Genomic DNA, 11668 nt, shown 5'->3' with positions numbered 1-11668 from the left:
GTTCCAGGGCTGAAGGCCTTGGGCCTGGTATTTCAGCTTTGTGGCACATCTAGGGGTGGGGTGGAGCTGGGGTCAGAAAGGCCATGGATGTGACCTCCCCACGTCCCCCACGAAGCCAGAAGCCACAGAGTGGCACCTGGCAGATGTCACGAGGCAGCAGCCACATGTACAAAGCAGAGGCGCTTTTATTAATATGCCAGAAGTCTGGGGCACAGTGGGTTCTCTAGGAAACAAATCACCAATGTACAAAACCTCGGGCTTCCCACTATCCGTACAAAATGATTGTCACGTGGTGTGGAGTAAGGCTGGGTGTGTGTGTGGGAAACAAGGAAGGGCTGGATGGCATCCCACCTGAAGTAGGGCGGGGGCACAGGGCCATCAGGGCCACTGATGGGTTGCTTGACCCAGGGCAAGTCAGCATCTTGGCTTGGTCTCACTTAGCTGACGTAGGAACGAGGGCATCTGAGCTAGATGATGTCCTGGGTCCCTCAGAGCTCCCAGCCCTGGGTGACACCCACTTCCTGCTCCCTGAACCTATGTGCAAATTTGGGGATCAGCTTGACAAGGCCAGAGGTGACCCTGTTGTCCTTAGCCTCAGTGACGAAGGCCTGTCAGCACTATTGGTCCTTGGCATTGATCCCATCTGAGCTAAAGCTAGGGCCTTTCCCAGGACAGTGTCAGGGGGACTGGACTAGAAGCCCCCCTTTCTGGTACCAGCCCTCACACTGGGGGGCCTCAACGGCCCTGGTGCCCCTCCCAGGTTTGCAGCCCCTGGGGGCAGAGGAAGGGACTAGAACGAGGCCTCAGAGGCTCAGGCTGGGGGGACTCCTGCCCTTCTTCGGAAGCTGCCCCTAGACTCCCGCTTCCAAAAGGCCCATTTTAGTACACAGAAGCTACAAGGCACCCGGTACGCAAATGAAGCTCCTTCTCTGGGCAGGGGACCTGGTTCTGGCCGGGGCTTGGTGCCAAGCTGCCTGTGATGGCTGTGGTCCTCCAGAGACGACGGCAGCCTCTTGACCCCTGTAGGAATCTCAGTGATTCTGTATTTCCCTAAAGGGCTATGCTGCAAAAATGAAAATGCCTACACTTTTCCCCTGGGGAGGGGCAGAGCTGTGAGGTGTTGGCTGCAGGGGTCAGGCTTGGCCTTGGAGATGGCTAGGAGTGAGGGTGGCAAGCTGGGTACTGTACCCCCAGGGCAGGGCCCTGCCCTGCTGGGGAGAGGAATTGGTATGCAGAACCTCTGCCCACCTACCTCCCTGTCATGGGAGGCAGTTGGAGAGCTGGGGTTGGGTAGGGGCTGCCCCTGCCCCCTGCACCCCGAGAGGTGTGCGGCCCAGGAGAGCTGAACCGAAGCTCCCTCCTCTGACCCTGCCTGTGGCACCACCACCACGCTCTCCAGGGCGGCCACCCCCGACGGCCTGTTCTGGATTCGAGTGTCCTGACCACACTGATCTCAGAGAACTCCCGGGTACCGGGGGCACTGGGGGAGCTGTGCCAACCACTCCTCCCAGTGAGGCCCTGGGGCAAGGGGCAAGTGGCCCCATCGGTTCAGCCACAAGGCCACTGTGGACGCCCCGCGGGGCGTCCATGCTCTTCTCTCTGTTCCCAGCAGTAGAACCTAATGCCCATGTGTGAAGCATCTGTGCTGTCTTCAGCAGAGCCCTGAATTAGCCAACATGCCTTGTTGCTTGGACAGGACAATCGCAAGCAGGAGACAGGATTTTGTGGAGAAAGCCTGTTCCGGGAGTCAGTCTGGGTGGCAGCTGTGGGCCGGCCCCTGGCTGCCTTCCTCCTCCTGCTGGGCCTGGGTTCCAAACAAGGCCACGTTAGGGTTGTCAGCAACAAGCACTGAAACCGAACCAGAAGGGGTGTGCACAGAGGCTGACAGAGCCGGGGCACAGACTATGTCCGCACCATCTCTACTGCCCAGCCCTGGCGGGGATCTGACCCCATGCGAGAATAACACCCCTCGATTCCTTTTCCATTAGGACTGAGGCACAGGTCCCCCAAGGGAACACTGGATTACATTATCCTATATATAGACAGAACCCCCAAGAGTGTGGGTTCATTTCCTTCGTAAGTGGTTCTGTCCCTAAAGCAAGACACAGAGACCCGTGACGTGGCCACAGGGGAAGTTAGTGGGGAAGCTGTCAGCTGGGACAAGCCACGAAAGCGGCGCCAGGAGAACGGCTTGGGTGTGGATGTGGCCTAGGGAGGGCTGGCCCGCTTTGAAGCCGAGCCCTGCAGAGATGGGCAGGACCTATCCCGGCGGTCCTCTTATGAAAGCGCCTTCTGGAGCTTTCTGTGCTAGGAAGGCTCCTAGGGGCTGGGCCGCACCCCCAAGCAAACTGACTCCTGGGGTTAAGGACAATGTCTGTCTTCCTTTTTCTCTATATAAATAGGTGCATATATATGAATATGTGCATATGTACACATACACACATTCTGATACATCGTAGTAAAATAATACTATTGTGTTATTGCATAGAAGAGATGGCTTGCGTGCGTGTGCTGTGGTTAGGTGATGGTCTGGGAGCGCTGGCGGCTGCCTGGGGGCTGCTGGGCAGCGGGGACACCGCTGCCATCCAGCTGTCGCTGCTGTTCCTCCTGCTTCCGGGCATGCTCCTCGTACCACTCCTAGAGCACAGGGCAGAGCGGGAGCTGAATGGGCTGCACCCCTTCTGGCCCACCCTGCACCTCCCCCGGCCTGCCAGTCACCAGGCCAGGCAGCGCTGCGACCCTCCAGCCTCCGCCTGCTGAGGGTGGGGGACCATCCGGGATGGACGAGGCAGGGCTGCCAGCCCCACCCAATGGGGACTGACAGGTCTCCTCACCCCCAGAACTGCTGGGAATTCTGAATGTGGCCCCCAAAAGAAAAATTACAGTGATGTCAGCCCCGAATGGATGAGAGGTTTGCACAGCGCCTTGTGAAGTGGGCCTGGCACACGTCAGGTGGTGACATCACCCTCTGCTCGTGACCATGATCCTTCCTCGTGCACGGTGGACACCCCCCTCCTCTCAGGTCAGCCCTTTGGGCCGAGCAGCAGTTGTCCCTGTTGGGGACCTGAGAAAGCCGAGGCCGAGGCTGCGTGGAGCCGGAGGGGCTGAGGGCCTCTTCTGACCCCTCTGCTCCAGCATGGGACAAAGGAGACGGCTGGCCTGCCTGAGGCCATCGTCTGACATTTTCAGGCACAGAGGTATTCAGGTAATTAAGGAATTAAAAAATACACCATGTTTTGAAAAGAGTCTCAGCCACAAAACTTCAGAGCTTAAAAAACACTGCGAGGCCTAATTCCACACCCCCTCGTCTCACGGAGCGGAAACTGAGGCCGGGAATGGGCGGACCAGCAGAAGCCAGAGGACAAGACAGCACCCAAGTGCGGGCTCACACACAGTTGTCTCCTATGCTCCCTGAGGCAGACGGTCCCCCTTCCACAGGTTGAAGTCACTGAGTGACTTGCCCACGTCACGGAGGCAGGAATCAAACCCATGACACCCCGTTCGGCGAGCCACCACACATCTGCACCCCCCGTGTTTTTAGAGGGAATGTGTTGTTCATGTCAGGGTGCCACAGCCTCGCGGCCCTGCGGGCATGGACACTGGTTATGACTGTCCCAGCGACCCTGGGTTTCCGGCTGTGCGGATGCCAGAAAACAAGTCAGGATGGCGGGCAAGGGAGACCCTCCTAGAGCCTTGGGACCCTGAAGTGGGAGGAAAGACCCAAAGCTCATCCACGGGGAACCTGCGGTCCATGGGCTCCGTCTGGGATGCAGAGTGCCAACCCATGTGGTGCTCTGTGAGATACTCTGCTTAGCTGCCAACATGGAAAGATGGGGAGGTTTTGGGAAAAAAAAAAGACTTCTCCCTTCTCTTAAACTAAAAAAACTGAGTCAAAAAAACACCTGCTGGGTACAGCAGGCCTTGTGCCCATTGGCAACGTTTGCTAGGCCCAGGAAGAGGCCACGTCCTGGCCAGCTCCCCACAGCCCCCCAACCCCGCCTGTTATGCTGTGTGCATTTCAGAGCAGGAGGCTGAGACGGGGTTCTGCAGACTGCAGGAGTGGCCGGGCCATAAACCAAGGACCAGACAGAAGAGGTGACTATGCAGGGAAACGTGGTAAGGGGTTCAAGGCTGAGCCCCGAGGTCCCCCTCAAACATGACTCCTGACACCACTGGTAGTGGTCCCAACCTGTGACCCAGCAGCCCCCTACCGAGCCTTCCCTGCTACTTAAGGTAGGGGCCAGAGTGCAGCCCCTTTCCAGCGGCAGGAGGACCGCTTCTGGGCAAGGACTTGGGTGGTGTGGTCAGGGGCGCTCCTACCTGAATCTCCTCTTGGTACATCTTCAGGCTCAGATCGCTCTTGGTCCTTGATCTCCGCCCCAGAAACACCATGGCATTTTGCTGTGGAAGAGCAGAGGCTGTAGGCTCCACCGTGTGGGGGCCCTGGCCTCATCCAAACTTGAGGGGAGGGACCACACTCAGCTAAAACCCGCCCCCTCGCCAGACAGAGCCCCGTGGCTCCTCACCTCGTTTCTCTCCATCTGTGAGAGGATCTTGAGCAGCCGGGTGACGTCCGAGACGGCTCCAAGCGCCTCCTGGTACAGCTTGAGGACAGCCAGCAGCTCATCCTTGGACACTTCCTTCTCCACAGTGATGCCACCGTCAACTGCAGAGCGGGGAGGGAGCCTGGGTTCAGAGCCCCCAGTCAGGCCTGTTCTGGCTCAGCCACCCTCCCTGCTGGCCCTACAGGGGCTAAGTTAAGGTTCCCTCTCCAAGCAACACTTGCTCAGCACACCTTGTCCCCTGCCTCCTGCCGTGAGGGAGGGATTCTCATCCCCTCACCCCTCTCTGGCTTGGACTGTGAGGACCATGGTCAGGCCAGCAGCTTCCCGGGGACAGAGGGTTTCGGGAGGGAGTCTCTGAGCAGTAAGAAAACGGTCAGACAGCCTGACACGACAAAGCCTCGGAGACAAGCAGTAGCAAGCATGTGGCTGTTTCGATGGTGGAAAGAATAGAGATCAGCGTGCAGAAAGCTACGCAACCCGGGAAAGGCGAGGCAGTTAGGAAGCCGGGACCATCGAGCTGCAGAAGGCAGTGCTCTGGGCTCTGTAGACCACACTATGCATGCCCTTTAAATCCAGAACTGCAGTGTGAAAATGTTAGTTAGAAACGTGGAGGTAGTAACTGAAAGGAGAAACAGCTAAGAGTGAGAAGCCTCGGGGAGACGGGGCAGGAGGGACAGACGGCTGCTGTGTCCACAATAAAGCTGTCTCTGCTCTGTGGCTCTTCTTAAACGATGGCATGCACTGTTTTCATTTAAAAAAATGAGATCAAGAGTGTGTGTCTGTCCTTAAATATTTGACAATCAATGGAAATGAGAGATCCAGAAAGATAAGCCAGATACATAAGCTGAACTGTCAGAAGGCTGGACAACCAGTCAGCTGAATTGCCAGCTGGCCAGCAGGCAGCTAACGCCCCTGTTCCTTGCACAGACCTTCCGAGTCCTGGTTCTTGCGGCTGAAGTTCATTCGGAAGACAAAGGCCTCGAGAATGAAGGCCACGATGATAGTCATCACCACCTGCCGGACAGAGAGAAGGGCTCAGAAAGAGGGGAGTGTGGGGTGTGAGCAGCTCCGGAGCCCCACCCCTCACCGAGCCGCTCAGACATGTCCCCAGCCCTGTCCTCCCACAGCGGCCGCCCAATGAGCACAGGCAACTGGAGGAAGAGCACCTGTGGCCCCAGACCTACCATGGTCACGATGTAAAAGGTCATGAAGTAGAGGCGGCTCCAGTGGGAGGTCTGAGAGGTGACGCCTTCCTGCAGGCAGAGGGAAGCAGCCAGTGAATGGGCGCCTGGGTGGGGGTCAGGGGAGAGGTCACTGTTTCCTGAGGCTGATCCGTGGCCCCTGGCACTGCCGGGCTTTTTGCTGACCCTCCCTGATATATGCCTTTGGTTGTGGGAGACACAAGACTGGGACCTCAGTCTCCTGGGTCTAAAAATTCCTCTGTCCTGCATCGGCCTGGTTGGTCCCCAGGACTAACAGTCTTTGTCCTAAGGAAGGGTGGCCCTTGGAAGAGTTTAAGGAATTGGAAACAAAAGCCAACAACCCTTGCCACACTGTTTCTTGATTGAAAAGTCTCTCCCACAGTGGAGGCCAAAGGACAGAGCCCCAGAGGCTAACTGGCAACTCCTGGCGGCTGGAGATGTGTGGCGAGCAGGGACAAAAGCCAAGTCCAGCCAAGGAGGTGGCTCCTGAGCCCACGCTGTGGCCTCCTGCCATAATGCCAACCCTGTGTACCCCAAGACTCCACCCTCTGCAGGGAACGGGAAGAGCAATGTCCGCCACACTGGGTGAGGGGAGACCCAGGGCTGTCTCAGAGGACGGTGGGAAGACGCCCCAGGAGCTGTCTAAGGTTCTTACCATGATGATGTACCAGTTGTTGACAACTGTGAGCTCGAACAAGGTCACTGCCAAAGGGAAGGGAACAGGAAAAGCATCTTGATCGGACCCACTTTTTCAAAGTCAGTTTCAAGTGGCCTCTCTCCACAGACCCTGGGTACCATGCACCTAAATGATGGGGTCCCTGTCTGCCAGTTTGGGCTGTGAGCTCCAGAAAGATCCACCAAGGCCTTCCCCGAGTGCCCCCCCCCCCGCCACGGGGAGTGCTACCATTCTGCCTGTCCCCAGAAGGGCATGCCCTTTGTCTGAGCAGCCTGTGATAGGCCATGCTGAGGTGCAGATTTGGGGTGCTATGAGGCTCTCCCCTTCGTCGAGAAGCTGTGTCTGGCAGGGCCACTTCCCTCCACTCCCCCCATCCTCATTCCCTCCACAGAAGCCAGGGGAAGAGCCATGTGGGCCTGATTTGAGCAATGCAAGGGCACTGTGGCAGGTTCGCAAGGCTGGGTCCCTAGCACCAGGCTCAACTCCTCCCAGCGAAGCACGAAGCTATTCTGCTCCCTGACACTGAAAAAGTATCAGAAAAGGAGGAACTCTGGTGCCTGAGTCATCCCGGGACCTGGCCTGGCCTGCACCCCTGAGGCTGCACACACCACATGCTCCCTCTGGGCCAGGGAGCACTCAAGGGAGTGTGGCAAACAGTCGGGAGGGAGAGGCTACAGAGAGCTTTGCTCTGCCACCTGGGACCTGCAGTGACGAAGGCCCAGGGAGTATCCCACCTGAGATTTCTGTACTCACCAAAGCTGTTCAGGATGTTGTCAAAATTATTGAGATAATAGTAGCCCTCCTCTACAACAGTCCTGTTGCCCACAGTGTGATTGAGCCAGCGGTAGGCGTCCGCCACTGTACTTGTACTGGCCAGGGAAACAAAGGGGCAGAAGGGATGGTCACAACACAGTCAGTCACCTTGACAGAGGACAAAATGTTAATGCAATCCAAGGTCTGAACAAGGAGCGCTGTCCTGGCCTAGCCGGGTTTCCCGCTCAGCGTGCCTCCCCTCCCCCACTGGCTCTCTTGCCAGCGTTTATGATGCTTATGGCTTGAGGGGACCCTCGGCTCCTCTCACCTGCGCCCAGGCCTAGCCCCCTCATCCGCCTCCACTTGGCATTTCTCGGCAGCTGCCTAGGCCTCCACTCTCTGGGCTACCCTTGCAGGGCACTGCTGGGCAGGGACAGGCTGTGCCTCCTCTGGGCCTCTCCCACCTGGGATTTGCTCTTGAGGCCAGGTGAGGGGCAGGCAGCAACCTGGGGACGGGGAAGCTCCTTGTTGGGCTTCTCCCAGCACCTGGCCAAATGCTCTAATAGGTTGTTATTAAGTTGTTTATGGCTTATCTGTTAAAATCCATGCCGACATTTCTGCAAGTCTGGCCCTTGGGGCCCCCTGGGACTGTGCTCAGGAGGCAGGGCGCTCAGCCTCCAGCCAGGCACACACTGTCAGATTTGCAGGGTGGGCGGGGCCTGGAGTCTGCCTGGCCATGCTGAAAGCTTGTGACCCACTGTCCTAGGCTTCTGCTTCAGAGCTCAGCCTGACACTTCAAACAGCCACCAGTGTCTCTCGAAGGTGTTTCTTTATCAGCACGTGCGGCCATGAGGAGCAGAGAGTAATGAGAACACTGGATGGAGAAGTGGTGGCAGAGTACACTGACTTCATCCTGGGTGCTTGGAGGAAGGGAGGAGGGGGTAGAGAGGTCATGGGGGGCTGGGTCCCCACTCTCCATTCCTGTCCCCACAGACCTTCCTAAGGGTGTCTGTCTGTCTTATCCTAACTGGCTGCCCCTGGCTGGTGTGTTTGCCCAGGTCCCCAGCCGCACCTGGAGATACATGGCAGGAAGCCATGGGATTCAGGTCTCGGGATACAGGCCACACTTGGGTCTTGAGAGGCCTCCAGCCCTCAGCCCAAAGGGAGAGCTGATGGAGGCCTGGCTGGATTGCGGCCCCTGGACCCCGCTTGGGGGACAGGGAAACCTGCTCAGACGTCCTCACTGCAGAGACACCTCTCTGCTTCCAGGCCCCCTACTTAGCTACTGCACTGCACTGAGCCCTGAAAGCAAAGCAAGGTGACTCCGGGGCCTTTCACAGGGGCCGTGGCGTGGACAGACACGCCCCTGGGGATCCCGAGGCGGAGAGGGCCCCACAGGCCGGGGTGAGATGGGTGCTGTCCCCTGGAAACAGACGGCCTGGGACTGGGGTGGCCAGGGGGCCTGCAGTGTACTCACTTGCAGCAGTTGGGGTAGAGGATTCCACAGAAGAATTCCATGCCCACGATGGCAAAGGAGTAGTAGAAGATGAGTAGGGTGAGGCCCAGGCTGGGGAGGAGGGTCAAAGGGACAGGGTGACTCAGGGCCAGGCCGGAGAGCCCGCCTCCTCTGGCAGCCCGGCCTCCTCAGACCCACGGAGCTGACTGGTGGAGAGGCATGCCCCTAGCCAGGTCTACCGACTGGGAAGTGCCTGCGGGGAAGGGGCCTCGTGATTCAGGTCTGGGGTACAAAATGTCTCGAAGGAGGACTCTCTGAACAGATGCCCCTTGACCAGAGATTCACCCCTTACCTGTGAAGGTAGACTCACAGGTGACCCCTTACCTGTGAACGTAGACACAGGTGGTAAGTGAGTTGACAGCTCCCTGCCCTCCCTACTAAATATTTCGGACAGGTCAGTGGAGGAAAGTGCCAGGGAGACCTGCAGTGGTCAAGAGTTCAGTCTCCTCAAAGGCCTGTCAGACCCTTGACTTCAGTCCCTTCCGGGCCTCCTTCTCTCCCCCCACTACCACCCGGCCGCCCGCCCTGCGGGCACAGGCCTCAGAGCGCCTGGCCCTGGGTCCCGAGGCGGGGCGGTACCTGGCCATGCGGGGCAGCAGCTCGAACATGGTGTCCAGCACATTGCGGTAACGCTTCTTCAGCTTGAACAGCCTGAGCAAGGGAAGGCGGCCAGGCCACTTAGAGACGCAGGGTGTGGCCGCAGCCCCGCCTGCCACAGCCCCAAGTAGGAACCAGGCCCAGGGTCCGCCCATCCACCTGACCACGACTGCCCTCACTCCGCCCCTGGGGAAGGGTGGTGGCGGCCCCAGGACGTCAGGGCTGGCCAGGCCGGCCCCTGAAGGGACACAGAGCTATGGTGTGTCAGTGTCTTCCATGAGTGAGGAGGGAGCAGTGTGGCTGTTCGCCACGATTTACAAATGCATCTGGGAGGCTCGGAGCGGGCGAGGCCTTGCTCAGGACACTGTGGCATACCCGAGAAGGAAGGGGACAGCAGCCCACGCCACGGAGGAGCCCGAGTGTGGCAGCTCATCGGTCAAGGATGGGCAGCAGTGCGTGGGGACAGGCTGACATCTGCCTGGCTGGCCGCCACCACCGGGGCATGGAAGCAGGCTCTGCCACAGAGAGCCCCCACCCCACCGCTCCTCCCAGGAAGGATGGGTCAGGATGATGGGCACGTGTGGGGCCACAGCCGGACAGTCAAGAGGAAAACCAGGCTCCCGAAGACATAAAGAGCTCAGGATCCCTAACAAGTGAGGGACCCTGCCCCCGGAGCAGCGCTGTGCTGAGTCCCTACAATGGTCCCTGGGAGAAGGGGGACCAAGTAAGGGTTTTTCTCAACAAGAGGCTGTCCCAGAAAAGCAAGGGAGGCCCTCAAAAGTCCCTTTGAACCCTCAGAGGCTGTGCCTTCTGGTTTGTGACTGTGAGCACGTGTGTTTCTACGGCCACAGCAGACAGCACCGAAGGCCAAGTTCACCCGAGCCGTGTCTCTCTTCCATAGTGAGAGGTGACAGGCCCTGGTGACATAAGGAATCGATGGCCCCTGGGTGTTTCTGCAGGGGCCATGGCAATCTCTGACCCCGGGCTTGAGTCTTCTGGCTCATTCTGGTCACTGCCCAGACCGGTCCCCAGGTTTTCTCCACCCTGTGCCCACCTGTCCCCAACCCCAGCCCTGCCCGTCACCTCAGCAGCTGGAGAGGACGCAGGACCACTATGAAATAGAAGGGCTCCATGTTGAAGGCCAGAGCCAGCAGTCCCAGGAAGGCGAGCGCTGTGACGAAGAAGTCGAACCTAGGAGGGAGAGGGAGGGTGGTCCATTGGGCCCACCCTGGCCTCCCTCACCATGGCCAGCATCCTCGCCCTGTTCTTGGCTCACCCTTCCAAGGCACCCACTCGCCAACCACAGCAAACGCAAGAGCATGCCCAGCAGGGATCTGTGGCCAGCCAGGAGGGACATAGCTTCCTGCCACCCTGGTGTTCCTGAGGTCGGTGTGGCCAGGGGCCCTCCCAGCCACATCTCAGGGGACAGAAATGCCCGGCGCCACCCCACCCTATAGGCCCTGCACTGGTCTAACAGCAGACCTTGGTTGTACTGGCGACTGTCTGCCTGGATGAGGTCACTGAGGGGAGGGGCAGGGTTGGCGAGACCCCACCAGAAGCCCAGGGAGCCCTGAGCAGGACAGAGGCCTCTCCCCTCCAGAGACCCGCCCCAAGACCCTGGGCTGTCCTGCTGGGCTCTCCCCTGCCTATTGACCTGTTTTACTCTTACAGCCCAGACCTCAAGGGGTAGCGCAATTTCACAGGTGAGTTAACTTTAATGGGCAGTAAGCGACCTCTTGAGGTCTCAATGGAACAAGGAGAAGGGCCAAGTGAGACGACAGCACTTCCTTCTCTGTGGGCTTCATGGTTTGGGGGGAAGAGCTGAGTCGTGCTGGGGATGGGGTGCAGGTTAAAGGACTCAGGAAGAGCCCGCCAGCCTCGGGATCCCCAGAGCCCGTGTGCAGAAGGAATGAGCGTAGGTGGACAGAGAGAGTTAGAGCAGAGTCTGCCCCTGGGGGGTCCCAGAGCCCCGGGCAGAGCAGCAGGAGACAGAGGCTGTGACCTGTCCTCTGCAGATGCGGCGTGTGTACTGTGGGTGTGTGGGGACAGGGTTGGGGGCTGTCACCAGTGTCTGAGACGGCGGGGAGAACCATGCTCTGCACTTACAGATTCCACCCAGAGGACAGGTACTCAACAGGGCCCAGGCCAGCAACCTTCAGGAAGAGCTCCACCCCGTAGACTGCGGACAGGAGCAGGCAGTCAGCAGCATTCCCACCACAGCCTCCCACACTGGGACTGGCCCAGTCCCCTCCTTGAGACCCATCCCCTGAGGCATGCTCCCCCCACACAGCTGTCAGAGTACAGGTTCCTGGACAGGGCCGGGCCCAGATGCTGGTCAACTAAGGCAACTTGCTGAGAA

General features: G+C 58.9%; 1 protein-coding gene across 10 annotated transcripts in view; it reads right to left on the bottom strand.

Annotated features, from left to right (window-relative positions):
* Window positions 1-167: 167 nt before the first annotated feature.
* The window catches only part of TPCN1 (two pore segment channel 1), a 49470-nt gene continuing 37969 nt past the window's right edge, over window positions 168-11668 (bottom strand). For 7 of the 10 annotated variants that reach the window (XM_024566992.3, XM_024566987.3, XM_045200638.3 and 4 more), the window contains 11 exons: window positions 11416-11488; window positions 10393-10500; window positions 9292-9363; window positions 8674-8763; window positions 7197-7312; window positions 6423-6469; window positions 5750-5818; window positions 5495-5579; window positions 4527-4666; window positions 4321-4401; window positions 168-2637 (listed from right to left, as the gene is read on the bottom strand). In XM_024566992.3, the coding sequence (XP_024422760.3) occupies window positions 2518-2637; window positions 4321-4401; window positions 4527-4666; window positions 5495-5579; window positions 5750-5818; window positions 6423-6469; window positions 7197-7312; window positions 8674-8763; window positions 9292-9363; window positions 10393-10500; window positions 11416-11488 (1001 nt within the window). In that variant the 3' untranslated portion in view covers window positions 168-2517. The other 3 variants (XR_006656365.2, XM_045200642.2, XM_045200641.3) reach the window with 3 other exon arrangements.

Source organism: Desmodus rotundus, chromosome 7, assembly GCF_022682495.2.
Source record: "Desmodus rotundus isolate HL8 chromosome 7, HLdesRot8A.1, whole genome shotgun sequence".
Classification (NCBI taxonomy): Eukaryota; Metazoa; Chordata; class Mammalia; order Chiroptera; family Phyllostomidae; genus Desmodus; species Desmodus rotundus.
The sequence above is the reverse complement of the archived record's forward strand: the minus strand, read 5'-3'. Positions and strand labels throughout refer to the sequence as shown.